This window comes from Anolis sagrei, chromosome 1, assembly GCF_037176765.1.
Source record: "Anolis sagrei isolate rAnoSag1 chromosome 1, rAnoSag1.mat, whole genome shotgun sequence".
Classification (NCBI taxonomy): domain Eukaryota; kingdom Metazoa; phylum Chordata; class Lepidosauria; order Squamata; family Dactyloidae; genus Anolis; species Anolis sagrei.
Genome location: NC_090021.1, coordinates 310944 through 336025, shown reverse-complemented (window position 1 = coordinate 336025; position 25082 = coordinate 310944). Strand labels below are relative to the sequence as shown.

The 25082-nt window shown below is 46.9% G+C and overlaps 1 protein-coding gene across 2 annotated transcripts; it reads left to right on the top strand.

The window, feature by feature from the left end:
• Positions 1-1604: 1604 nt before the first annotated feature.
• LOC132761725 (zinc finger protein 850-like) lies at positions 1605-22063 on the top strand. Of its 2 annotated transcripts, XM_067469074.1 has the most exons (3): positions 1605-1653; positions 16158-16245; positions 16955-22063. In XM_067469074.1, the coding sequence occupies exon 3, from the start codon at positions 17134-17136 to the stop codon at positions 19114-19116; it is 1983 nt and encodes a 660-aa protein (XP_067325175.1). In that variant the 5' UTR covers positions 1605-1653; positions 16158-16245; positions 16955-17133; the 3' UTR covers positions 19117-22063. The 2 variants fall into 2 exon arrangements, with proteins under 2 accessions (XP_067325175.1, XP_067325144.1); XM_067469043.1 differs by lacking the exon at positions 1605-1653 and having other exon boundaries at positions 16040-16245.
• Positions 22064-25082: the final 3019 nt, after the last annotated feature.

Below are 25082 nucleotides of genomic sequence, written 5' to 3'. Positions count from 1 at the left end.
GAATGTGTCCAGAGGAAGAGGGAGACTCAAATGATCAAGGGTCTGGAGAACAAGCCCTACGAGGAGCGGCATAAGGAGCTGGGCATGATTAGCCTGAAGAAGAGAAGGCTGAGAGGAGATATCATGAGGGCCATGGATAAATATGTGAGAGGAAGCCACAGGGAGGAGGAGGAGGGAGCAAGCTTCCTTTCTGCTTCCCTGGAGACTAGGACGCAAAGGAAGAATGGCTTCAAACTACAAGAGAGGAGATTCCACCTGAACATGAGGAAGAACTTCCTGACTGTGAGAGCCGTTCAGCAGTGGAACTCTCTGCCCCGGAGGGAGTGTGGTGGAGGCTCCTTCTTTGGAGGCTTTGAAACAGAGGCTGGGTGGCCATCTGTCAGGGGTGCTTTGAATGCAATATTCCTGCTTCTTGGCAGAATGGGGTTGGACTGGAGGATGGCACAGGAGGTCTCTTCCAACTCTAGGATTCTATGTTCAGCAGTGGAACTCTCTGCCCCTTGAGGAGTGTGGTGGAGGCTCCTTCCTTCTTTGGAAGCTTTTAAGCAGAGGCTGGATGGCCATCTGTCAGGGGTGATTTGAATGCAATACTCCTGCTTCTGGGCAGAATGGGGTTGGACTGGAAGATGGCCCAGGAGGTCTCTTCCCACTCTAGGATTCTATGTTCAGCAGTGGAACTCTCTGCCCCGGAGGGAGTGTGGTGGAGGCTCCTTCTTTGGAAGCTTTTAAGCAGAGGCTGGATGGCCATCTGTCAGGGGTGATTTGAATGCAATACTCCTGCTTCTGGGCAGAATGGGGTTGGACTGGAAGATGGCCCAGGAGGTCTCTTCCCACTCTAGGATTCTATGTTCAGCAGTGGAACTCTCTGCCCCGGAGGGAGTGTGGTGGAGGCTCCTTCTTTGGAAGCTTTGAAGCAGAGGCTGGCTGGCCATCTGTCAAGGATGCTTTGAATGCAATATTCCTGCTTCTTGGCCGAATGGGGTTGGACTGGAGGATGGCCCAGGAGGTCTCTTCCAACTCTAGGATTCTATGTTCAGCAGTGGAACTCTCTGCCCCGGAGGGAGTGTGGTGGAGGCTCCTTCTTTGGAAGCTTTTAAGCAGAGGCTGGATGGCCATCTGTGAGGGGTGATTTGAATGCAATATTCCTGCTTCTTGGCGGAATGGGGTTGGACTGGAGGATGGCCCAGGAGGTCTCTTCCAACTCTAGGATTCTATGTTCAGCAGTGGAACTCTCTGCCCCGGAGGGAGTGTGGTGGAGGCTCCTTCTTTGGAAGCTTTTAAGCAGAGGCTGGATGGCCATCTGTGAGGGGTGATTTGAATGCAATATTCCTGCTTCTTGGCGGAATGGGGTTGGACTGGAGGATGGCCCAGGAGGTCTCTTCCCACTCTGATTCTAGGATTCTATGATTCTATGCAAATGAGCTTCCCGGGAGGGAGGGAGGCCCCGCCCCCAGAGCGCCAGCCAATCCGCTGTTTCCCGGGCGGGCGGGCGGCCAATGGGGAGCGCGGTTGTTCGGCAGGGGTTTGTTTACTTCTGTGGCGGAGGTGACGTCACTCAGGCCCCGCCCTCTTGTCCTTGGCTGCCTGCCCGCCCGCCGGCGCCATTTTGGGAGGAAGAGGCTCGAGCGGCGGAGGCGAAAGCGAGGAGAGGCGGTGAGAGACGGGGTGGAGTGGCCCTTCCTCCTTCCACGGCCGGGCCCCAGGGGGAGGGAAGGGAAGCGAAGCGCGGGCGCCCTCCTCCTCCTCCTCCCGAAGGGGTCCCGAAGGAGGAGGACGAGGAGAAGCAGGCCTCAGTCTCCCCCTCAGCCCCTTCTCAGCCTCCCGTCTTCCCTGCCCCCTCTCCCCGGGGGCGATGGCTGCGTGGGAAGGAGGCCCACTCAGTCAGTCTGTCATTCATCTAAAACCAGGCACAGATTAACACCTCCCAGCAAGGGATTTTCCCAGGCTCAGGCAGGCCTTCAAATGCTAATCAATATGGTCAGTTGAAACATTCACACCTAGCTCCAACAGACAAGAGCTCTTTGCCCCACCCCAGCCATTCCACAGATATATAAACCCATGGTCCTAGTTCCAATAGACCTCACAACCTCTGAGAATGCTTGCCATAGATGCAGGCGAAACGTCAGGAGAGAATGCCTCTAGAACATGGCTCTATAGCCCGGAAAAACCCACAAGAGCCATTCATCTATCTATCTATCTATCTATCTATCTATCTATCTATCTATCTCAGTGTTTCTCAACCTGGGGGTCGGGACCCCTGAGGGGGTCACAAGGGGGTGTCAGAGGGGTCACTGAAGAGCATCAGAAAACATAGTATTTTCTGTTGGTCATGGGGGGTTCTGTATGGGAAGTTTGGCCCAATTCTATCTTTGGTGTGGTTCAGAATGCTCTTTGATTGTAGGTGAACTAGAAATCCCAGCAACTACAACTCCCAAATGTCAAAATTCTATTTTCTCCAAACTCCACCAGTGTTCACATTTGGGCATGTTGAGGATCCATGCCCTGTTTGGTCCAGATCCATCATTGTTTGAGTCCACAGAGCTCTCTAGATGTAGGTGAACTACAACTCCAAAACTCAAGTTCAATGCACACTAAATCCTTTCAGGAGTTCTGTGTGCCAAGTTTGGTTCAATTCCACTGTTGTTGGAGTTCAGAATGCTCTTTGATTGTAGGTTAACTATAAATCCCAGCAGGTACAACTCCCAAATGTCAACGTCTATTTTCCCCAAACTCCAGTGTTCACATTTGGGCATATTGAGTATCCATGCCCAGTTTGGTCCAGATCCATCATTGTTTGAGTCCACAGAGCTCTCTAGATGTAGGTGAACTACAACTCCCAAACTCACGGTCAATGTCCACCAAACCCTTCCAGTATTTTCTGTTGGATGCGAGAGTTCTGTGTGCCAAGTTTGGCTCAATTCCATCATTAGTGGAGTTCAGAATTCTCTTTGATTGTAGGTGAACTATAAATCCCAGCAACTACATCACTTAAATGACAAAATCACGAGCAGACCAAACAGTTGCACTGCAATTTTAAACAGACAGACAGACAAAGCACAAACTTTGCAAGCTTGGTATTCTATTAAATGTCCTTTGACCAGTCTCTGGCCCATGTCTTGTCGAAGGCTTTCATGGCCGGAATCACTGGGTTGTTGTAGGTTTTTCAGGGCTATCTGGCCATGGTCTAGAGGCATTCTCTCCTGACGTTTCGCCTGCATCTATGGCAAGCATCCTCAGGGATAGTGAGGTCTGTTGGAACTAGGAAAATGGGTTTATATATCTGTGGAAAGACCAGGGTGGGGCAAAGGACTCTTGTCTCCTGGAGCTAGGGGGTGAATGTTTCAACTGATCACCTTGATTAGCATTTGATTTATTGTCGCAGGCTTTCATGGCCAGAATCACTGGGTTGTTGTAGGTTTTTCCGGGCTATCTGGCCATGGTCTAGAGGCATTCTCTCCTGACATTTCGCCTGCTGTATCTATGGCAAGCATCCTCAGAGGTAGTGAGGTCTGTTGGGACTAGGAAAAAGGGTTTATATATCTGTGGAATAATGACCAGGGTGGGACCAAGGACTTTTGTCTGCTTTACCTGGGTGTGAATGTTTCAACTGACCACCTTGATTAGCATTTAATGGCTTGGAAATTCCTGGGGGAAGCTCTTGTAGAAAGGTAATTTGATGTGCCTGATTGTTTATTCTCTGTTGTTTTGCTGTTGTAATTTTTAAGTTCTTCAATACTGGTAGCCAGATTTTGTTCGTTTTCATGGTTTCTTCCTTTCTGTTGAAATTGTCCACATGCTTGTAGATTTCAATTGCCATAGATGCAGGCGAAACCTCAGGAGAAAATGCCTCTAGAACATGGCCATATAGCCCGGACAACCTACAACAACCCAATATAGAGTCTTGTCTACTGGAGCTAGGTGTGAATGTTTCAACTGACCACCTTGATTAGCATTTGATGGCCTGGCAGTGCCTGGAGCAAGCTTTTGTTGAGAGGTTATTGGATGTCCCAGATTGTTTCCTCTCTGTTGTGCTGTTTTAATTTTTGAGTTTTTTAATACTGGTCGCCAGATTTTGTTCATTTTCATGGTTTCCTCCTTTCTGTTGAAATTGTCCACATGCTTCTTGTGTATTTCAATGGCTTCTCTGTGTACTCTGACCTGGTGGTTGTGAGAGTGGTCCAGCATGTCTGTATTCTCAAATAATCTGCTGTGTCCAGGTTTGTTCCTCAGGTGCTCTGCTATTATTTATTTATTTATTTATGTATTTACTTTGCTTATATACCGCTGTATCTCAAGCCCGAAGGCGACTCACAGCGGTTCACAAACAGTAAAAACAGTAGAAACAGCCGTGGTTCCATACAACATATAACAATTGACTTAACACATTATCCATAAATTACCAATAAGCCATTACAATGCACAATTATTACGAAAAACAACCGTACCCAACCTTCTCACCATCCAAGCGTAGTCCAGGTTCGTCGTCCATTGTTCCATTCCTATATTCCATTACCAGATTGCACTAAATTACTCAAACGCCTGCTCAAACATCCAGGTCTTCACCTTTTTGTGGAATACCATTAGAGATGGTGCTAGTCTAATGTCCGTAGGAAGGGCGTTCCACAGCAGAGGAGCCACCACCGAGAAGGCCCTATCCCTCGTCCCCGCCAGCCGAGCTTGAGAAACAGGCGGGATCGAGAGCAGGGCCTCCCCGGAAGATCTCAAAGTCCTGGTGGGTTCATAGGCAGAGATGCGGTCAGATAGGTAGCTTGGGCCGGAACCGTTTAGGGCTTTAAAGGCCAACGCCAGCACTTTGAATTCGGCCCGGTAGCAGATCGGTAGCCAGTGGAGTTGGCGCAACAGGGGGGTTGTATGCTCCCTGCGCTCCGCTCCTGTTAAAATCATGGCTGCCGAGCGTTGGACTAGTTGGAGCTTCCGAGCCGTCTTCAAAGGCAGCCCCACGTAGAGAGCGTTGCAGTAGTCTAAACGGGATGTAACCAGAGCGTGGACTACCGTGGCCAAGTCAGACTTCCCAAGGTACGGGCGCAGCTGGCGCACAAGCTTTAGCTGTGCAAATGCTCCCCTGGTCACCGCCGAAACCTGGGGTTCCAGGCTCAGCGATGAATCCAGGATCACACCCAAGCTGCGAACCTGCGTCTTCAGGGGGAGTGCGGCCCCATCCAACACAGGCTGTAACCCTGTGCCCTGTTCGGCCTTGCGACTGACCAGGAGGACCTCTGTCTTGTCTTGCTATGCCTGACTTCTCTGGTTGAAGGAGTCAGCAGTGCCTTCCATGTTCCTTGATGCGTGTCTGGGCAATGATGCTGTGTTTGGTGGTCCCTATGGAGACTTCTTGTCCACAGCTGCATGGGATATGGTAGACTCCTGCAGAAGTGAGAGGATCCCTCTTGTCTTGATTAGATGTCCTTGTTTGTTTCCTCTCTGTGTAGTCTGATATGGTAGTTGTGAGAGTGGTCCAGCATTTCTGTGTTCTCAAATAAAATGCTGTGTCCAGGTTGGTTCATCAGGTGCTCTAACAACTACCGTATCAGACTACATATCAAACTACACACAGAAGCCAGTGAAATACACAAGCACGTGTATCATTTCAACAGAAAGGAGGAAACCATGAAAATGAACAAAATCTGGCTACCAGTATTAAAAAACTCTAAAATTACAACAGCACAACAACAGAGAGGAAACAAACAAGGACACCTAATCACCTCACTACCTCTGAGCATGCTTGCCATAGATGCAGGCGAAACGTCAGGAGAGAATGCCTCTAGACCATGGCGATATAGCTCAAAAAAACCTATAACAACCCAGTATCTGGCCCCTTGGAGTGCCTCTGGTGTTGCTGCAAGAAGGTCCTCCGTTGTGCATGTGGCAGGGCTCAGGGTGCATTGCAGCAGGTGGTCAGTGGTTTGCTCTTCTCCACACTTGCATGTCGTGGACTCCACTTTGTGGCCCCATTTCTGAAGGTTGGCTCTGCATCTCGTGGTGCCAGAGCATGCACTATTCAGCGCCTTCCAAGTCATCCAGCCTTCTGTGTGCCCAGGGGGGAGTCTCTTTTGGTATCAGCCATGGATTGAGGTTCTGGGCTTGAGCCTGCCACTTTTGGACTCTCGCTTGCTGGGGTGTTCCAGCGAGTGTCTCTGTACATCTTAGAAAACTATTTCTAGCTTTAAGTCATTGACGTGCTGGCTGATACCCAAACAGGGGATGAGCTGGAGATGTCTCTGCCTTGGTCCTTTCACTATTGGCTGCTACATCCTGGCGGATGTCAGGTGGTGCAATACCGGCCAAGGGTCTGGAGAACAAGCCCTACGAGGAGCGGCTTAGGGAACTGGGCATGTTTAGCCTGAAGAAGAGAAGGCTGAGAGGAGATATGATAGCCATGTATAAATATGTGAGAGGAAGCCACAGGGAGGAGGGAGCAAGCTTGTTTTCTGCTTCCTTGGAGAGTAGGACGCGGAACAATGGCTTCAAACTACAAGAGAGGAGATTCCATCTGAACATTAGGAAGAACTTCCTGACTGTGAGAGCCGTTCAGCAGTGGAACTCTCTGCCCCGGAGTGTGGTGGAGGCTCCTTCTTTGGAAGCTTTTAAGCAGAGGCTGGATGGCCATTTGTCAGGGGTGATTTGAATGCAATATTCCTGCTTCTTGGCAGGGGGTTGGACTGGATGGCCCATGAGGTCTCTTCCAACTCTTTGATTCTATGATTCTATAAGCAGTGTAATTTCTCCAGTGGTGTAGGGCGCAGGCACCCTGTGATAATGCGGCATGTCTCATTAAGAGCCACATCCACTGTTTTAGCGTGGTGAGATGAGTTCCACGCTGGGCATGCATACTCAGCAGCAGAGTAGCACAGCGCGAGGGCAAATGCCCCTTCCCTAGAAATCTTCAAAAAGAACCTTAAAATCTGGCTCTTCCGCCTTTGATGAGTAGGTATATAATCCCACATGACTGCTCTGCCTCAAAGTTCTGTCATTGGAGTCTATGTCCCCCCTCCTCATGGGAAAGCTAAATGAGCCCTCCTCCGTAAATTACCTGCTTCCCTCTTTTATCTCGCCCAACTTTTTAATTAGTTTTAATCAGTTTGTCCTTTTAATTACTACATGTTGCCCGCCCATTATTATTGTGCCTGTGCATATTCTTTATTTTTCATATTGCTATGTATTAATGTGTTTTATGTAACTATGATGTTATTGTTTGTTGTTCGCGTTTTTGGTTTGTGTTTTTGGTTTTTCTTTATTGTAATTGTCATTTGGGCTTGGCCTCATGTAAGCCGCTCCGAATCCCCTTTGGAAAGATGGAGGCAGGGTAACAAATAAAGTTTATTATTATTATTAAATGTCTTCTCTGTGTCTGGTTGTGATGCCCAGGTTGTCCCAGTCAGCTTTTGTACGATATTGTTTCAGTCACTGTGTTGATAATACTTGACCTATTTGTTTATTTACTTATTTACTGTATTTGTCTACCGCCTTTCTCAGCAAACGGCGACTCAAGGCGGTTTACAGGCAATATACATAATATCAAAATGCACATTAAAACATTATTTATTTATTTATTTACTGTCTTTGTATACCCATCTTTCTCAGACAAATGGCGACTCAAGGCGGTTTCCAACCAGTCACTACACATAAAACATAATATAAATTAAAACATTAAGCAGTATAAAACACCACAAGAGCAATAAATACAACATCATTAGCGTCTCCTTATTAAGCTTTGTCCGGTTCCATTGTCAAGTCATTCGATTTCCTATATTAGCTACTCTGCGTTTGTAAACACTTGCTCAAACAGCCATGTTTTTACTTGCCTTTGAAACGTTAAGAGCGAGGGAGCAAATCTGATCTCCCTAGGGAGGGTGTTCCATAGCCGAGGGGCCACCACTGAGAAGGACCTGCCTCTCGTCCCTGCCAAACGCACTTGTGACAAAGGCGGGACCGAGAGCAGGGCCTCCCCAGGTGATCTTAGAGTCCTCGATTGTTCGTAATGGACGATACGTTCATTAAATACAATATAAAACCACAACAGAAAAAATAAGCAACAGCCAGGAGACAGGTGTTTTTAAAGACTCTTCCTCAGTCCCCTTCCTTCTCTTAGTTGGCTTGGGAGGGGGAGAGTAGCAGCAGGATTTTCTCCTCCTCCTGAGGTGGCAGGCAAATGTAGTAAACAACAGCCAGGCGACAGGTGTTTTTAAAGACTCTTCCTCAGTCCCCTTCCTTCTCTTAGTTGGCTTGGGAGGGGGAGAGTAGCAGCAGGATTTTCTCCTTCTCCTCCTGAGGTGGCAGGCAGATGTAGTAAACAACAGCCAGGAGACAAGTGTTTTTAAAGACTCTTCCTCAGTCCCCTTCCTCTTCTCAGCTGGCTTGGGAGGGGGAGAGTAGCAGCAAGATCTCCTCCTTCTGAGGTGGCAGGCAGATGTAGTAAGCAACAGCCAGGAGATAGGTGTTTTTAAAGACTCTTCCTCCGTCCCCTTCCTCTTCTCAGCTGGCTTGGGAGGGGGAGAGTAGCAGCAAGATCTCCTCCTCCTGAGGTGGCAGGCAGATGTAGTAAGCAACAGCCAGGAGATAGGTGTTTTTAAAGACTCTTCCTCAGTCCCCTTCCTCTTCTCAGCTGGCTTGGGAGGGGGAGAGTAGCAGCAAGATCTCCTCCTTCTGAGGTGGCAGGCAGATGTAGTAAGCCACAGCCAGGAGATAGGTGTTTTTAAAGACTCTTCCTCAGTCGCCTTCCTCTTCTCAGCTGGCTTGGGAGGGGGAGACTAGCAGCAGGAGTTATTTATTTATTTACTTACACGACTTCTGCCTTGCCCTTCTCACCCCCAAGGGGGGACTCAGGGCGGCTAACACAGGCAGAAATTCAATGTCGCAATATCAGTAACACAATATAAAAAATCATAATACATAGCAAATTAAAACAGTTACAATCAAATGAAATCACAAAAACACATAGTCACATAATCACAAAATCACAAAGCCGTTTCCAATTGTCGTCACAGTCCTATGGTCTGGGATTTCCTCCTCCTGAGGTGGCAGGCAGATGTAGTAAGCAACAGCCAGGAGATAGGTGTTTTTAAAGACTCTTCCTCAGTCCCCTTCCTCTTCTCAGCTGGCTTGGGAGGGGGAGACTAGCAGCAAGATCTCCTCCTTCTGAGGTGGCAGGCAGATGTAGTAAGCCAGGAGATAGGTGTTTTTAAAGACTCTTCCTCAGTCCCCTTCCTCTTCTCAGCTGGCTTGGGAGGGGGAGACTAGCAGCAAGATCTCCTCCTCCTGAGGTGGCAGGCAGATGTAGTAAGCCACAGCCAGGAGACAAGTGTTTTTAAAGACTCTTCCTCAGTCCCCTTCCTCTTCTCAGCTGGCTTGAGAGGGGGAGAGTAGCAGCAAGATCTCCTCCTTCTGAGGTGGCAGGCAGATGTAGTAAGCAACAGCCAGGAGATAGGTGTTTTTAAAGACTCTTCCTCAGTCCCCTTCCTCTTCTCAGCTGGCTTGGGAGGGGGAGAGTAGCAGCAGGATTTATTTATTTATTTACTTACACCACTTCTGCCTTGCCCTTCTCACCCCCAAGGGGGGACTCAGGGCGGCTAACACAGGCAGAAATTCAATGCCGCAGTTTCAGTAACACAATATAAAAAATCATAATACATAGCAAATTAAAATAGTTACAATCAATTAAAATCACAAAAGCACATAGTCACATAATCACAAAATCACAAAGCTGTTGCCAATTGTCGTAACAGTCCTATGGTCCGGGATTTCCTCCTTCTCTTCCTGAGGTGGCAGGCAGATGTAGTAAGCAACAGCCAGGAGACAGGTGTTTTTAAAGACTCTTCCTCAGTCCCCTTCCTCCTCTTAGCTGGCTTGGGAGGGGGAGAGTAGCAGCAAGATCTCCTCCTGAGGTGGCAGGCAGATGTAATAAGCAACAGCCAGGAGATAGGTGTTTTTAAAGACTCTTCCTCAGTCCCCTTCCTCCTCTTAGTTGGCTTGCGAGGGGGAGAGTAGCAGCAGGATTTCCTCCTCCTCCTCCTCCTGAGGTGGCAGGCAGATGTAGTAAGCAACAGCCAGGAGACAAGTGTTTTTAAAGACTCTTCCTCAGTCCCCTTCCTCCTCTTAGTTGGCTTGCGAGGGGGAGAGTAGCAGCAGGATTTCTTCCTCCTCCTCCTCCTGAGGTGGCAGGCAGATGTAGTAAGCAACAGCCAGGAGACAAGTGTTTTTAAAGACTCTTCCTCAGTCCTCTTCCTCCTCTTAGTTGGCTTGCGAGGGGGAGAGTAGCAGCAGGATTTCCTCCTCCTCCTCCTCCTGAGGTGGCAGGCAGATGTAGTAAGCAACAGCCAGGAGACAAGTGTTTTTAAAGACTCTTCCTCAGTCCCCTTCCTCCTCTTAGTTGGCTTGCGAGGGGGAGAGTAGCAGCAGGATTTCCTCCTTCACCTTCTGAGGTGGCAGGCAGATGTAGTAAGCAGCAACTATGTGCAGTGTTGTGAAGAACCGGACCAACACCAAGTCATAATAATAAGAGTTCAAGATGGAGTGAAGGCAGCAGCACTGTGGTGTCGGCTGCAGGGTGGGAAGTCGCCCCCCTTCATTCATAGAATCATAGAATCAAAGAGTTGGAAGAGACCTCATGGGCCATCCAGTCCAACCCCCTGCCAAGAAGCAGGAATATTGCATTCAAATCACCCCTGACAAATGGCCATCCAGCCTCTGCTTAAAAGCTTCCAAAGAAGGAGCCTCCACCACACTCCCGGGCAGAGAGTTCCACTGCTGAACGGCTCTCACAGTCAGGAAGTTCTTCCTCATGTTCAGATGGAATCTCCTCTCTTGTAGTTTGAAGCCATTGCTCCATTGCGTCCTAGTCTCCAGGGAAGCAGAAAGGAAGCTTGCTCCCTCCTCCTCCCTGTGGCTTCCTCTCACATATTTATACATGGCCATCATCATATCTCCTCTCAGCCTTCTCTTCTTCAGGCTAAACATGCCCAGTTCCCTAAGCCGCTCCTCATAGGGCTTGTTCTCCAGACCCTTGATCATTTTAGTCGCCCTCCTCTGGACACATTCCAGCTTAGAGTCAATATCTCTCTTGAATTGTGGTGCCCAGAATTGGACACAATATTCCAGGTGTGGTCTAACCAAAGCAGAATAGAGGGGTAGCATTACTTCCTTAGATCTAGACACTAGGCTCCTATTGATGCCTGAGGCCAATATCCCATTGGCTTTTTTTGCCGCCACATCACATTCCTGGCTCATGTTTAACTTGTTGTCCACGAGGACTCCAAGATCTTTTTCACACGTACTGCTCTCATTAGCTGATTTTAAACTGCAGTAACTTTGAAGGCCTATAAGAGCAGCAGCACTATTAGGATATGGATAGATGTATAATAGTGCTAATCTATAGATATACTAGCTGACCCTGCCAGGCGTTGCTGTGGCCCAGTCTGGTGATCTGGAAAATAAAGTAATGAGAAAGTGTTGATTTCTAATCTATGTCATGTCTTTCTGCTTGTGGGTCAACGGTATTTCTTGCTGTTTCTTGGTCAGTGTTGATGTGGAGATTGTCTGGTTTGGCCACCATGGAACATGGGACAGATAGTTGTCCTTCTTGAAGGGTCCCTTTCAAATCTATGATATTATATCTCTTGTGTGAATGATATCTATGTATCTATCTATGGCTGGATGGCTCTTAGTGAGGAGGAGTTTGATTTCATGTTCTTGCCCTGATGAAGGGAGATGGATTGGATGGGCTTAAGTATGTTATGTTGGTCATGGGGGTTCTGTGTGGGAAGTTTTCCGCGATTCTGTGATTCGTGGGGTTGAGTATGCTCTTTGATTGTAGGTGAACTGTGACTTCCAGTGACTACAACTCCCAAATGTCAAGGTCTATTTCCCCCAAACTCTATCTGTGTTCATATTTCGGTGTCTTGAGTGCTTGTGCCAAGTTTGGTCCTAATCCATCATGGTTTGAGTCTCTAGTGGTGTCTGGATGTAGGTGAGCTACAACTCCTAAACTCAAGGTCAATGTTGTATTTTTATTGACAGTATTATTATATCAAAGATATTTGTACTGTAACCTTAGCATGTTATTATTTGTATCTATGTGTGTTTCTATTCCTGTGGCACTTTCCCTCATCCTGGCCACATTCGAAGCAGAAGGCACCATTGTTGTTGTTTTGCCGTTGTCAAAGATGGCCGCGCAGGGTACTCGCCACAGTTTGCCGCCGAAAAAAAAACCCCAAAAGAGACCCATCACTGCCACTTCTAAAGATGGTCTGGAGAACAAGCCCTATGAGGAGCGGCTTAGGGAACTGGGCATGTTTATCCTGAAGAAGAGAAGGCTGAGAGAAGATATGATGAGGGCCATGTATAAATATGTGAGAGGAAGCCACAGGGAGGAGGGAGCAGATCAAGGGTCTGGAGAACAAGCCCTATGAGGAGCGGCTTAAGGAACTGGGCATGTTTAGCTGAAGAAGAGAAGGCTGAGAGGAGACATGATGAGAGCCATGTATAAATATGTGAGAGGAAGCCACAGGGAGGAGGGAGCAGATCAGGGGTCTGGAGAACAAGCCCTATGAGGAGCGGCTTAAGGAGCTGGGCATGTTTAGCCTGAAGAAGAGAAGGCTGAGAGGAGATATGATAGCCATGGATAAATACATGAGAGGAAGCCACAGGGAGGAGGAGGGAGCAAGCTTGTTTTCTGCTTCCTTGGAGACTAGGACGCGGAACAATGGCTTCAAACTACAAGAGAGGAGATTCCATCTGAACATTAGGAAGAACTTCCTGACTGTGAGAGCCGTTCAGCAGTGGAACTCTCTGCCCCGGAGTGTGGTGGAGGCTCCTTCTTTGGAAGTTTTTAAGCAGAGGCTGGATGGCCATCTGTCAGGGGTGATTTGAATGCAATATTCCTGCTTCTTGGCAGAATGGGGTTGGACTGGAGGATGGCCCAGGAGGTCTCTTCCAACTCTTTGATTCTAGGATTCTATGATTATAATGCATTTCCATAGATTGTGTCATTATTACTATAAATTATTACCGGCTGTGAGGAATTGTGTGGGGGAGGCCCGTGGTGACTGGGAGAGAGGACCAAAAGCAATGCCAGAAGCATTCCCTTTGGTGAAGCTGGCGGCAACGGCCGGAGGAGAGGGAGGAGCGAAGGATTGGGTCAGGGCGGGAAGGGGCGGGCCGACGAAGGGAGGGGGCGTGGCTTGCGCGGAGGGGGCGTGGTCCGGCCATGTGCACGCGCCGGGCGAGCCGCGCCGTGCTGCTTCTTCCCCTCCCAGCGCTGTGGCGGTTTCGTTGCGCGACAGATCCGTGCCTGGCCTCAGGCGGCGGGTTCAGTGCCAGGCCGGCCTCAGTCTCCGGGCTGCATCATCCTTCTCCTCGTCAGCCATCCAAGAGAAGGAGAAGGAACACGTGGAGGAGGGAGGAGAGGGAGAGCCAGGCCTCCCAGGACACCTCTGCACATGCTCCGTGTTGTTTTGAAATTGTAAGTTTGTTGTGATGTGTATTGGAATTGTGATGATTGTTGGTCATACCTTGTGGTATGAGGAATGTGTATGCCAAGTTTGGTGAGTTTTCTTCCGAGGGTTTTCCCGTTTTTGGGCGCCTAAGGATGCCCTTTACAGTTTTATATATATAGATAGTAGGCCTGGGTAACAACGGAAAAATTTGTTTCTAAAATCGATTCGTTTTTTGGGGGTTTTTGCGTTTCGATATTTAAAATAATTACAAAATTTTCCTTTTAAAAAGTTCGATATTTACGAAATTTCGTAAATGGTAAAAAAATAATGAATCGATTTCCGAAACAATAACGAATCGATTCGTTAATGGCGGACGCGACCGCGAAATACGCTAAAAAACCTCCAAAAACTTCTGAAGCTTCCCTCTCCCTCTGTTGTTGACTGTTGGTGTGATATTATAATTTTTTTTCACTAATTAAACCATAAAACTGGCCCAGACATGCGGAAATAATAACGAAACGACCTCTGAACAATAACGAAACAAATACAATAACGAAATACGAAGCGTTTACAAAACGTCTTTAAAAATTCGTTTTTTAAAAAAATTGCTCCAGAATGGTTCGTTATCGCTTCGTAATCAACAAAATTAACGAATTATTAACGAATTAACGAAACGAAACCGCCCAGCCCTAATAGATAGGCTTAAAAGGATAGCAGCAACCTCAAATAGGCAATAGGGGGAAAGATGTGCTGTATTCAATATACAAGTAGAATTATTTGTTGTTGTTCTACTTTGCATCTTATGGTAATTACTTAGGCAGTCCCTCGTTGTCCGAGTAGGATAATCCTCCAGGGTGGGTCCATAGGTGACTGTGGAGCCCTGTTCTTCGTGTCCCGCAGTGCGGGTTTCCAGACGGAAGGCGGTCCCGGTCGGGGTTGGCTTGATGTGCCTTTGGCACATTTCTCTCTTTTGCCCTCCATTCGTGCCTCTTCAAATTCTGCAGCACTGACCCCCTTGAGTTAGGTTTCCCGAGGGAGTCAAGGTCGGAATGTGAAAAGCATGTTATAATTGGAGATCCAGGGGAGTCCTCTTTCGATAGAAGGAGTCAGATCTGTCAACAAAGACATCTGGCCGGGGAGAGGCTCCGCTCTCAAAGGTTAATTGACAAGAAGGTTCCTCCCAAGGCTTCTCAAGGGAAGGTGCGGCTGGCGGGAACGAGAGACAGGGCCTTTTCTGTGGTGGCCCCTCGGCTTTGGAATGCCCTCCCCATAGAGGTGAGATCAGCCCCTTCGCTGATGGTATTTCGAAAAAGGTTGAAGACATGGATGTTTAAACAAGCATTCGATTAATCTGGTGCAACGAAACTGATGAACAAGGTTTGGTTAATCACAGACGACGAAATTGGATGGCGATTACAATTAAGAGATGCATTGGATTTTATTGGTGGCCGAATAATATTGTGTATTGTGTATGTGTTTTTATGCTTTTTAATGGAATATTGCTGCTTGTCGTTGTGTTGTACACCGCGTTGAGTCGCCGATTTAGGCTGAGAAACGGCGGTATATAAGCACAGTAATAAATAAATAAAAGGCATGCATCTTTGACTATATATGAGGGCAACTGAGATATTGTGTCTTCAGAGGAACACATGTTTTGTTTCGACAGCAATTCCTGTCGCATGTTCAAGTTTGTTCTGCCTTGGATTTACATCCATGTTTGGATTCTGGTTTTCCATGCTGAAGTGACTTTTTATGGACAATACACTATACTACTTTGGATCATTTTTTATCCTTTTTCGGAAGTTATTTTTCTTCTTCACCTAGCTTGGGGACCCAGCGGTGCTCGGGTTATTTGAGAAAGGCATTGTTTGTCTGTGCTCCAGCTGGGTTCAGTGGGTGCAGGTGGTAAACTAAAACTCCCATATGCAAGTTCCATCGTCCATGGTCCAAACTCTTCCAAACCACACTAGGATGTAGAGTGGATAATGGGGGCTTTGTGTGCCAAATTTATTTATTTATTTATTTATTTATTTATTTGGGGTTCTTTTACCCCGCCCTTCTCACCCCGAAGGGGACCCAGGGCGGCTTACACAGTAAAGGCAATGATTAGATGCCAGCATCACAACAATCATCACAACTTACAGTAAAATTTCACAGTTACTAACAGCTTCATGCATTATTCCAGTAAAAATCAATAAAATCAATACAAACCTAAATTCCTCCCTTACGTTGTCAGTGTTTGCTGTCTCATAGATCCGCTTTTAATACCATTTTGTCCATCCTGCTGGTCTTTAATTGCCCGGTTGCCCAAAGGCCTGGTCCCACAACCAAGTTTTCACCCTCCTCCTGAAGGAGAGGAGGGATGGTGATGCTCTGATTTCTCCGGGGAGTGAGTTCCACACGTGAGGGGCCACCACTGAGAAGGCCCTGCTCCTCGTCCCCACCAGCCTCACTTGTGAGAGTGGTGGGGTCGAGAGCAGGACCTCCCCAGATGATCTCAAGCTCCGAGGTGGGACGTAGCGGGAGATACGTTCAGACAGATACACTGGACCGGATCCGTACAGGGTTTTATAGGTCAAGACCAGCACCTTGAATTGTGCAAATTCTGTCATGATCCATCATTATGTGAGGCTCCAACATTGGAAGTTTCCCTCGCTTCCTTCTATTGTTCATTCTTTTCTCCCTCCCTTCTTTTCTCCTTTCTAGATTCATTTCCTTCTTTTTAGGGAACCGGGCCCTCTGTTCTTCTGGGGAGGCCCTTTTTTCGCCCCTGCCAATTTCACAAGCTCGTCTGGTAAGTACAAGGGAGAGAGCTTTTTCCTCTGTGGCCCCCCGACTCTGTCATTCACTATCTGAAGAAATTAGGAAAGCCCCTGCCCTAGAAACCTTTAAAAAGAACCTTAAAACCTGGCTCTTCCACTGCGCATTTGATGAGTAGATATACAATCTCATACTATTGCTTTGCATCAACGTTTTGTCATTGGAGTATATGTCCGTCCTTCCCGTCGCGGGAAAGCCTGATTCCTCTCTCTTTTATCTCGCCTGAGTTTTTAATTAGTTTTAATTAGTTTTGCTTTTAATCATTACATGTAGCCCTTCCATTGTCATTGTCATTGTGCCTATTGTATTTTTATATTGCTATGTATTCACATGTCTTATGTAATTATGTTGTTGTTGTTTATTGTTTGCGTTTTAGGTTTGTGTTTTTGGTTTTACTTTATTGTAAATTGTTGTTTGGGCTTGGCCTCATGTAAGCCGCTCCATTGGGGAGATGATGGCGGGGTATGCATAAATATTATTATTATTATTATTATTATTATTATTATTATTAAAGAATCAGTGCTTTGCCTTTGCTGGTTTCTGTGTTTGCGCTTGAGACCCCAGTGCCTGCATTCCTTGTTATTTCCATTTTCAACATGACCCCTGAAGAGAAAGGGGGGAAGTTTGGGGGCAAAGGAGGCTTCTGGCTTTCACGATGGATCTTTTGCTTCTTTCTTGACCAGGGAAATGAGGATTCTGTCAAGCCACTTCTTGGGTGCAGTAAGGAAGCCAATGATATAAGAAGAAGAAATCCTCTCAAGGTGAAGATCTTGTTGAATTCTTGACCTCATTTACAGACAAGAAAGTAAAAAGGAAGATTCAAAAATCTGTATTGCAATTAAACACCCATATCACTGTTAACATGAAGGAGAAAGCATCCAAATCCGTGGAGCAACATGAAAGGACCCAGACTGGGAAGAAACCCTATACTTGCCAGGAGTGTGGAATGAGCTTCTCTCAAAATGGAAATCTACGTGCACATCAAAGGACTCACACTGGGGAGAAACCCTATACATGCCTGGAGTGTGGAAAGAGCTTCTCTCAAAATGGAAATCTACATGCACATCAAAGTACCCATACTGGGGAGAAGCCCTATACGTGCCAGGAGTGTGGAAAGAGCTTTGCTCGCAGTTCAGGTCTCTGTTCACATCAAAAAACACATGCTGCAGAGAAACCCTATAAATGCCTGGAGTGCGGTCAGAGCTTCACTCATAGCTCAGGCCTACGTTCACATCAAAGGATTCACACTGGGGAGAAACCCTATACGTGCCTGCAATGTGGACGGAGCTTTGCTCAGAGTGGAGCTCTATGTAACCATCAGAGGACTCACACTGGGGAGAAACCCTATACGTGCCTGGAGTGTGGACGGAGCTTTGCTCAGAGTGGACCTCTACACTCACATCAAAAGACTCACACTGGGGAGACACCCTATATATGCCTGAAGTGTGGACGGAGCTTTGCTTGGAGTTCAGGTCTACATTCACATCAAAGGACCCACACTGGGGAGAAACCATATACGTGCCTGGAATGTGGACAGAGCTTTGCTCGGAGTGGAGCTCTACGTAACCATCAGAGGACTCACACTGGGGAGAAACCCTATACGTGCCTGGATTGTGGACGAAGCTTTGCTCACAGTGGAGATCTACACTCACATCAACGTACCCATACTGGAGAGAAACCCTATAAATGCCTGGAGTGTGGGCAAACCTTCGCTCAGCATGCAGGTCTACGTTCACATCAAAAAACTCACGCTGCAGAGAAACCCTATAAATGCCTGGAGTGTGGCAAGAGCTTCACTCATAGCTCAGGTCTACGTTCACATCAAAGAACTCACACTGAGGAGAAATCCTATACGTGCCTGGAGTGTGGCAAGAGCTTCTTTAATAGTGCAAGTCTACGTTCACATCAAAGAACTCACACTGGGGAGAAACCCTATATGTGCCTGGAGTGTGGCAAGACCTTCACTCATAGTGCAAGTCTACGTTCACATCAGAGGACTCACACTGGGGAGAAACCCTATACGTGCCTGGAGTGTGGAAAGAGTTTTACTCATAGTTCAGCTCTACGTTCACATCAAAGGACTCACACTGGGGAGAAACCCTATACGTGCCTGGAGTGTGGACAGAGCTTTGCTCAGATAGGACAACTACGCTCACATCAAAAGACTCACACTGGGGAGAAACCCTATACATGCCTGGAGTGCGGACGGAGCTTTGCTCAGAGGGCACAACTACACTCACATCAAAAGACTCACACTGGGGAGAAACCCTATACATGTCTGGAGTGTGGACGGAGCTTCACTGAGAGTGGAAGTCTAAGTTTACATCAGAGGACTCACACTGGGGAGAAACCCTATACATGCCTGGAGTGTGGAAAGAGCTATACTGGGAGTAAAGCTCTTCGTTTCCATCAAAAGACTCACACTGGGGAGAAGCCCTTTAAATGCCTGGAGTGCGGAATGAGCTTCACTTGTAGGGCAAGTCTACGTTCACACCAAAGAACTCACACTGGGGAGAAACCCTATACATGCCTGGAGTGTGGACAAAGTTTTACTCATAGTTCAGGTCTACGTTCACATCAAAGGACTCACACTGGGGACAAACCCTATACGTGCTTGGAGTGTGGAAAGAGCTTTATTCAGAGTTCAGCTCTACGTTCACATCAGAGGATTCACACTGGGGAGAAACCCTTTACATGCCTGGAGTGTGGACGGAGCTTCAGTCAGAGTACACATCTACGTTCACATCAAAAGACTCACACTGGGGAGAAACCCTATACATCTCTGGAGTATGGACGGAGCTTCACTGAGAGTGGAAGTAAGTTTACATCAGAGGACACGCATTGAGGAGAAACCCTATACATGCCTGGAGTGTGGAAAGAGCTACATATGAGTTCATAACTACGTAAACATCATAGAATTCATATTGGAGAGAACAGTGGTATTTGACTCCAGAGAGACTCTCTAAGATGGAGCTTTGCAAACTTTTTATGTTGGTGACACACTTCGATATGCATCTTTTTGCACCACGGTACATCGGTTCAACTGATGAATTGGAGGTTAAACCAATCCCATATAAGATTTGTAATATAATAGAAAATGTAGATATATATTTTATACATCTACAAAATTACATACATACATACATACAAACACTGACTTTTACTGTAAGGATAGATAGATAATATAGTTAAAGATAAAATGATACGTAGAGATAAGTTTCATTTAATATTTCCTGTATAAACATCATCAACAGTTTTTATTTTCTTAATTAGAAACTTACCCAGTTTAATGATAATGACTGTAACTCGATCAACAAAGTGTGCAAATAACAAAAGTTAACACAGAACCTCCACTTGACCACGTCAGCACTCCTCTTCCGCAGTGATTCACCCTCTTTGGATGTTTTCAAACGGAGGCTGAATAGCGTTCCTTGGGAGCCTTGAGCGTGTCTTCCCGGCTGGCTGAAGGGGGCTGGACTAGATGCCCTTTGGGGTGTCTTCCAACCTCAGTAAGGGATAGACTGCCTGTCAGTTAGGAGTCCCCTCTGGAGGTTTTTGCGCTGAGATTGGATGGCTGTCTGTTGAGAGGGATTCTATTGTGCCTTCCTGCCTGGTTGAAGAGAGTTGGACTAAATGCCTTTTAGGGGTCTCTTCCCATTGTGATGAATACACGATGTGTGGTGGGAATGAAATTGTTTGAAAGGTGTACGGCCTATGTGGCCTAGAGATGCCATCCTAAAAATCGAGAGCTGGAAAACTACTAATGTTGCAAACTGCTCTTTGTTTTATGGATTCATGCTTATGATTTGCTCCTTGTTTCCTGGATTAATGTCCATGTTTTAACCATTATTTTCTGGATTTACCTATTTCCTTGCATCCTTTGTTAGCTCTTGGATGTTTACTCTCCTATTTGCTTAAGGTGCCTTTGGCCTTTTTAATATGTATTGTTATCTTTTATCAGTAAAGTGTGTATTACCGCATTGGGTTTCTTGGTGAGTGCTGTGAGCAAGGTGAACTCCTCCTGAGGTGCAACATACGATGCAATCCGCATAACTGAAACCTGGTGGGATGAGTCCTATAATTGGAATGCAGCAATGCGGGAGTGTAACTTCCAGTTAGGCCTACTCTAGGCCTGGGAGAATGGTCGAAAAAGAAAGAATGGAAAGGGAGGCTGAGAGAGAGAGAGAGCGCGCGCATGAAACATGAGGAGAAAATGATTGAACTTCGTTAGAGAGGAACGGAGGGAGCTCCCAGAACTAACCCAGATATTAACACCACTGAGCAAATGGCTGTGAAACACTTCCCGTGTTATTCGAAGGGGGATTGTGTTGAATCTTTCCTGGCAAGTTTCGAGAGAACCTGCCATGATTTTCAAGTGTCAGAATCCAGGATGATGGTGTCATATGTTCTGCAGTTCATGGTGCTTGGTGATGGAAGGGTTAATGTAACTATTAGTTCTTAAGGGTTTAGTAATCTGTAAGAGTTCATGGGTGAAAGCAATGAGGGGTGGAGGTGTGCAAGAGATGTGTTGCAGCTGGGTGTTACTGGATTTAAGGAGCTAACCTTGAGACTCATCTTTGGGAGTATCTGTTGCATTTTGGTGGTGGATGCTGCTGGTTTTCCCCCAGGTCTGTTGGATTTTCGGTATCCTGACCTGTCTCCTATAATCTTGGAATCCTGGAACCTTGAGCCTTTGGACTTGCTTTTGACTACAGTATAGACTCTTGACCCTGGACTCTGCTATTGGACTCTCGGCATTTGACTACTAGACTGGACCCTTTGACTACGAAGTTGTTTTTGCTATCAGTTTTCTTTTATTCTGTAACTGAGTGCTAGCTTTGTGTTTTATATTTTGGTCTATTAAAACAGCCAGCAAGTAAATGCTGTTTTAATTAAACTGTTTGAAAAAAAAAACTGGGAGTTTGATTAATCTCTACCTAAATAAGGCAGAGCCCTGGCAATGTCATATGGCACATTTAAGGCCTTTAATCTGTGGTGAATTAAGTGACATTTACACAGATTTGAGGGATTCTGGGAGCACAGATTATGGAGTGTTCAAGGAAAGGGCTAAACTGAGGTTTGGTTTAACTCCTGAACAAAGTCGAAAGACTTTCAGGAAGGTGAAACGAAAGGCTGGGGAAACTTATTCGCAATTGGGAAGCAGGGTGGAAAAAGCCTTAGATCAATGGCTGGAAGGAAGCCAGACAACCACGTTCGAGGAGGTCAGGCACTTGGTTTGCGTGGAACAGTTTCATAGACTGATTCCAGTCCAAATGCGTTGGTTTGTCAAAAAAAAGAGAATCAAACAGGTGGCAGAATTAGCTGCATGGCTGGATGAATTGGAGCGAGACTGGGATTGTAGTCATTCCCCAATGGTTGCCAAAAAGCCGAGGAAGTGGGTCCAGAAAGGAAAGTCAAAACCCTGTCAGAGGGGACGCCGCCATCTCTCTTAATGCCACACGAAAGATGCTGTGCTATCGTTCTCATAAGTGGGGGGACACATAAGATCGGCCTGCCCAAAGTTAAACACCCCCCAAAAGCCTGTAACCAAAACCAAAGTCAGTAAATGCGATAAAACAGGTTAAACCACAAAGCGAGAGCCACACTCCACTGGAAGAAGAAGAAGAGCCTGTGAGAGTCATGAGAGTTTGGAGTGTAGGGAAAGAAAGAAAGAAAGAAAGAAAGAAAGAAAGATTATCTGGAGGTTGTAAAGGCGGAAGATCAAACTCTTTTAGGCCCGAGAGACACAGGAGCAGAATCATAGAATCAAAGAGTTGGAAGAGACCTGCTGGGCCATCCAGTCCAACCCCGTTCCGCCAAGAAGCAGGAATATTGCATTCAAATCACCCCTGACAGATGGCCATCCAGCCTCTGTTTCAAAGCTTCCACAGAAGGAGCCTCCACCACACTCCCTCTGAGGCAGAGAGTTCCACTGCTGAACGGCTCTCACAGTCAGGAAGTTCTTCCTCATGTTCAGATGGAATCTCCTCTTGTAGTTTGAAGCCAGCTGTCTTGGATTCAGCCAGGGCTGGTTCACAATGAACAGTGGTTTCCAGGCCAGAAATATCACCTGAAGGGAATTTGTGGCCCCATTTTTGAGGTCCCTGTTGCTGAAATTCCAGTGGAATACCAGGGATTTACTGGGAGTTTTTGATAGTCTAGATGTGCCAGTTTTGCTTGGAAATGATTTGGCTGAACACTGTCGCCATATCAGTGTTATTACTTGCAGCCAGAGCGAAATAGAGGGGAAATCTGAGGCAAATGTTGTCAGTGAACTGCCTTCCAGCTCACAAGCCGAAGAAAATGGCTTTTCAGAGATTCCTCTTCAGTTAGATTTCAGTCATGCTGAACAATCTGAGCTAGACCAACAGCATGAGGAAACCTTGAGGACTCTGTGGGAAGAAGGGGCCCCAGAAAATGTAAAACCCACTGAAGAAAAGCCTATCGTGTTTAAAACTGTGGGGAATAAGTTATGCAGAATTGCCAGAAGGAAAAAGAGCCCATCTTTGTTTCAAGAGAGGACACAGCTTTTAGTATAGAATCCTAGAATCCTAGAGTTGGAAGAGACCTCCTGGGCCATCATCCAGTCCAACCCCCTTCTGCCAAGAAGCAGGAATATTGCATTCAAAGCACCCCTGACAGATGGCCAGCCAGCCTCTGTTTAAAAGCTTCCAAAGAAGGAGCCTCCACCACACTCCCTCCTGGGCAGAGAGTTCCACTGCTGAACGGCTCTCACAGTCAGGAAGTTCTTCCTCATGTTCAGATGGAATCTCCTCTCTTGTAGTTTGAAGCCATTGTTCCCTTGCGTCCTAGTCTTCAAGGAAGCAGAAAACAAGCTTGCTCCCTCCTCCTCCCTGTGGCTTCCTCTCACATATTTATACATGGCTATCATGTCTCCTCTCAGCCTTCTCTTCTTCAGGCTAAACATGCCCAGCTCCTTAAGCTGCTCCTCATAGGGCGTGTTCTCCAGACCCTTGATCTGTTCCCTCCTCCCTGTGGCTTCCTCTCACATATTTATACATGGCTATCATATCTCCTCTCAGCCTTCTCTTCTTCAGGCTAAACATGCCCAGCTCCTTAAGCTGCTCCTCATAGGGCGTGTTCTCCAGACCCTTGATCTGTTCCCTCCTCCCTGTGGCTTCCTCTCACATATTTATACATGGCTATCATATCTCCTCTCAGCCTTCTCTTCTTCAGGCTAAACATGCCCAGCTCCTTAAGCCGCTCCTCATAGGGTTTGTTCTCCAGACACTTGATCATTTGAGTCGCTCTCCTCTGGACACATTCCAGCTTGTCAATATCTCTCTTGAATTGTGGTGCCCAGAATTGGACACAATATTCCAGGTAATGTGGTCTAACCAAAGCAGAATAGAGGGGTAGCATTAAGTATCGTGCTAAGATACTTAAGTTGGCTCACGATATACCTTTTAGTGGGCATTTGGGCATTAAAAAGACCAAGGAAGGAATACGAGCCCGTTTCTTTTGGCCAAACATGGGTCAGGACATGACCACTTACTGCAAGACACATGAGGCGTGTCAGTTAGTGGGAAAAGCAAAATATAAGACAAAGGGGCTTTGACAACCCATCCCTGTTGTCACCACACCATTTGACAAAGTGGGGGTAGATATCATTGGTCCCATGTTCACAAAAACCCAAGATGGTCACCGTTTTATTTTGACTGCCGTTGATTTTGCCACAAGGTACCTGAAGCAGGACCCCTGACTGGAACTGACTGGAAGACCGTCGTGGCAAACACGTTGCTTAGCATGTTTGCACGCGTGGGGTTCCCCAGATCCATCGTCACAGATCTTGGAACCACGTTTATGTCTCAAGTGATGCAGGAAGTGTTCAGACCTGTGGGATTAAACATCTGAAGACCACCCCTCATCATCCGCAAATGAATGGCTTGCCGGAGAGGTTCGAGGCCACCCTGAACCATATGTTAAAGACTTATGTCCACAAGAACCCCCACGACTGGGACAGGAACCTGCAGCACTTTTTAGTTACTTATCGCAAAGTGCCACAAGAAAGCACCCAATTGAGTCCGTTTGTAGCTCTTTCTTCGATAGAGCTACAAGCTGGGTAGATGCGGGGAATGATGCCGTGGATGGAGCGTACCTGGATTTCAGTAAGGCCTTCGACAAGGTCCCCCATGACCTTCTGGCAAGGAAACTAGTCCAATGTGGGCAAGGCAAAACTATGGTGAGGTGGATCTGGAATTGGTTAAGTGGACGAACACAGAGAGTGCTCACTAATGCTTCCTCTTCATCTTGGAAAGAAGTGACGAGCGGAGTGCCGCAGGGTTCTTCTGTCCTGGGCCCGGTCCTGATCAGGATCTTTATTAATGACTTAGATGAAGGGCTAGAAGGCAGGATCATCAAGTTTGCAGACGACACCAAATTGGGAGGGAGAGCCAAGACTCCAGAGGACAGGAGCAGGGTTCAAAATGATCTCCACAGATGAGAGAGATGAATGGCCCAAACTAACAAAATGAAGTTCAACGGGGACAAATGCAAGAGACTCCACTTAGGCAGAAAAAAACAATATGCAAAGAGACAGAATGGGGGACAATGCCTGGCTCGAGAGCAGTACGTGTGAAAAAGATCTTGGAGTCCTCGTGGACAACAAGTTAAACATGAGCCAACAATGTGATGTGGCGGCAAAAAAAGCCAATGGGATTTTGGCCTGCATCAAGAGGAGCATAGTGTCTAGATCTAAGGAAGTAATGCTCCCCATGCTCTATTCTGCTTTGGTTAGACCACATCTGGAATACTGTGTCCACTTCTGGGCACCACAATTCAAGAGAGATA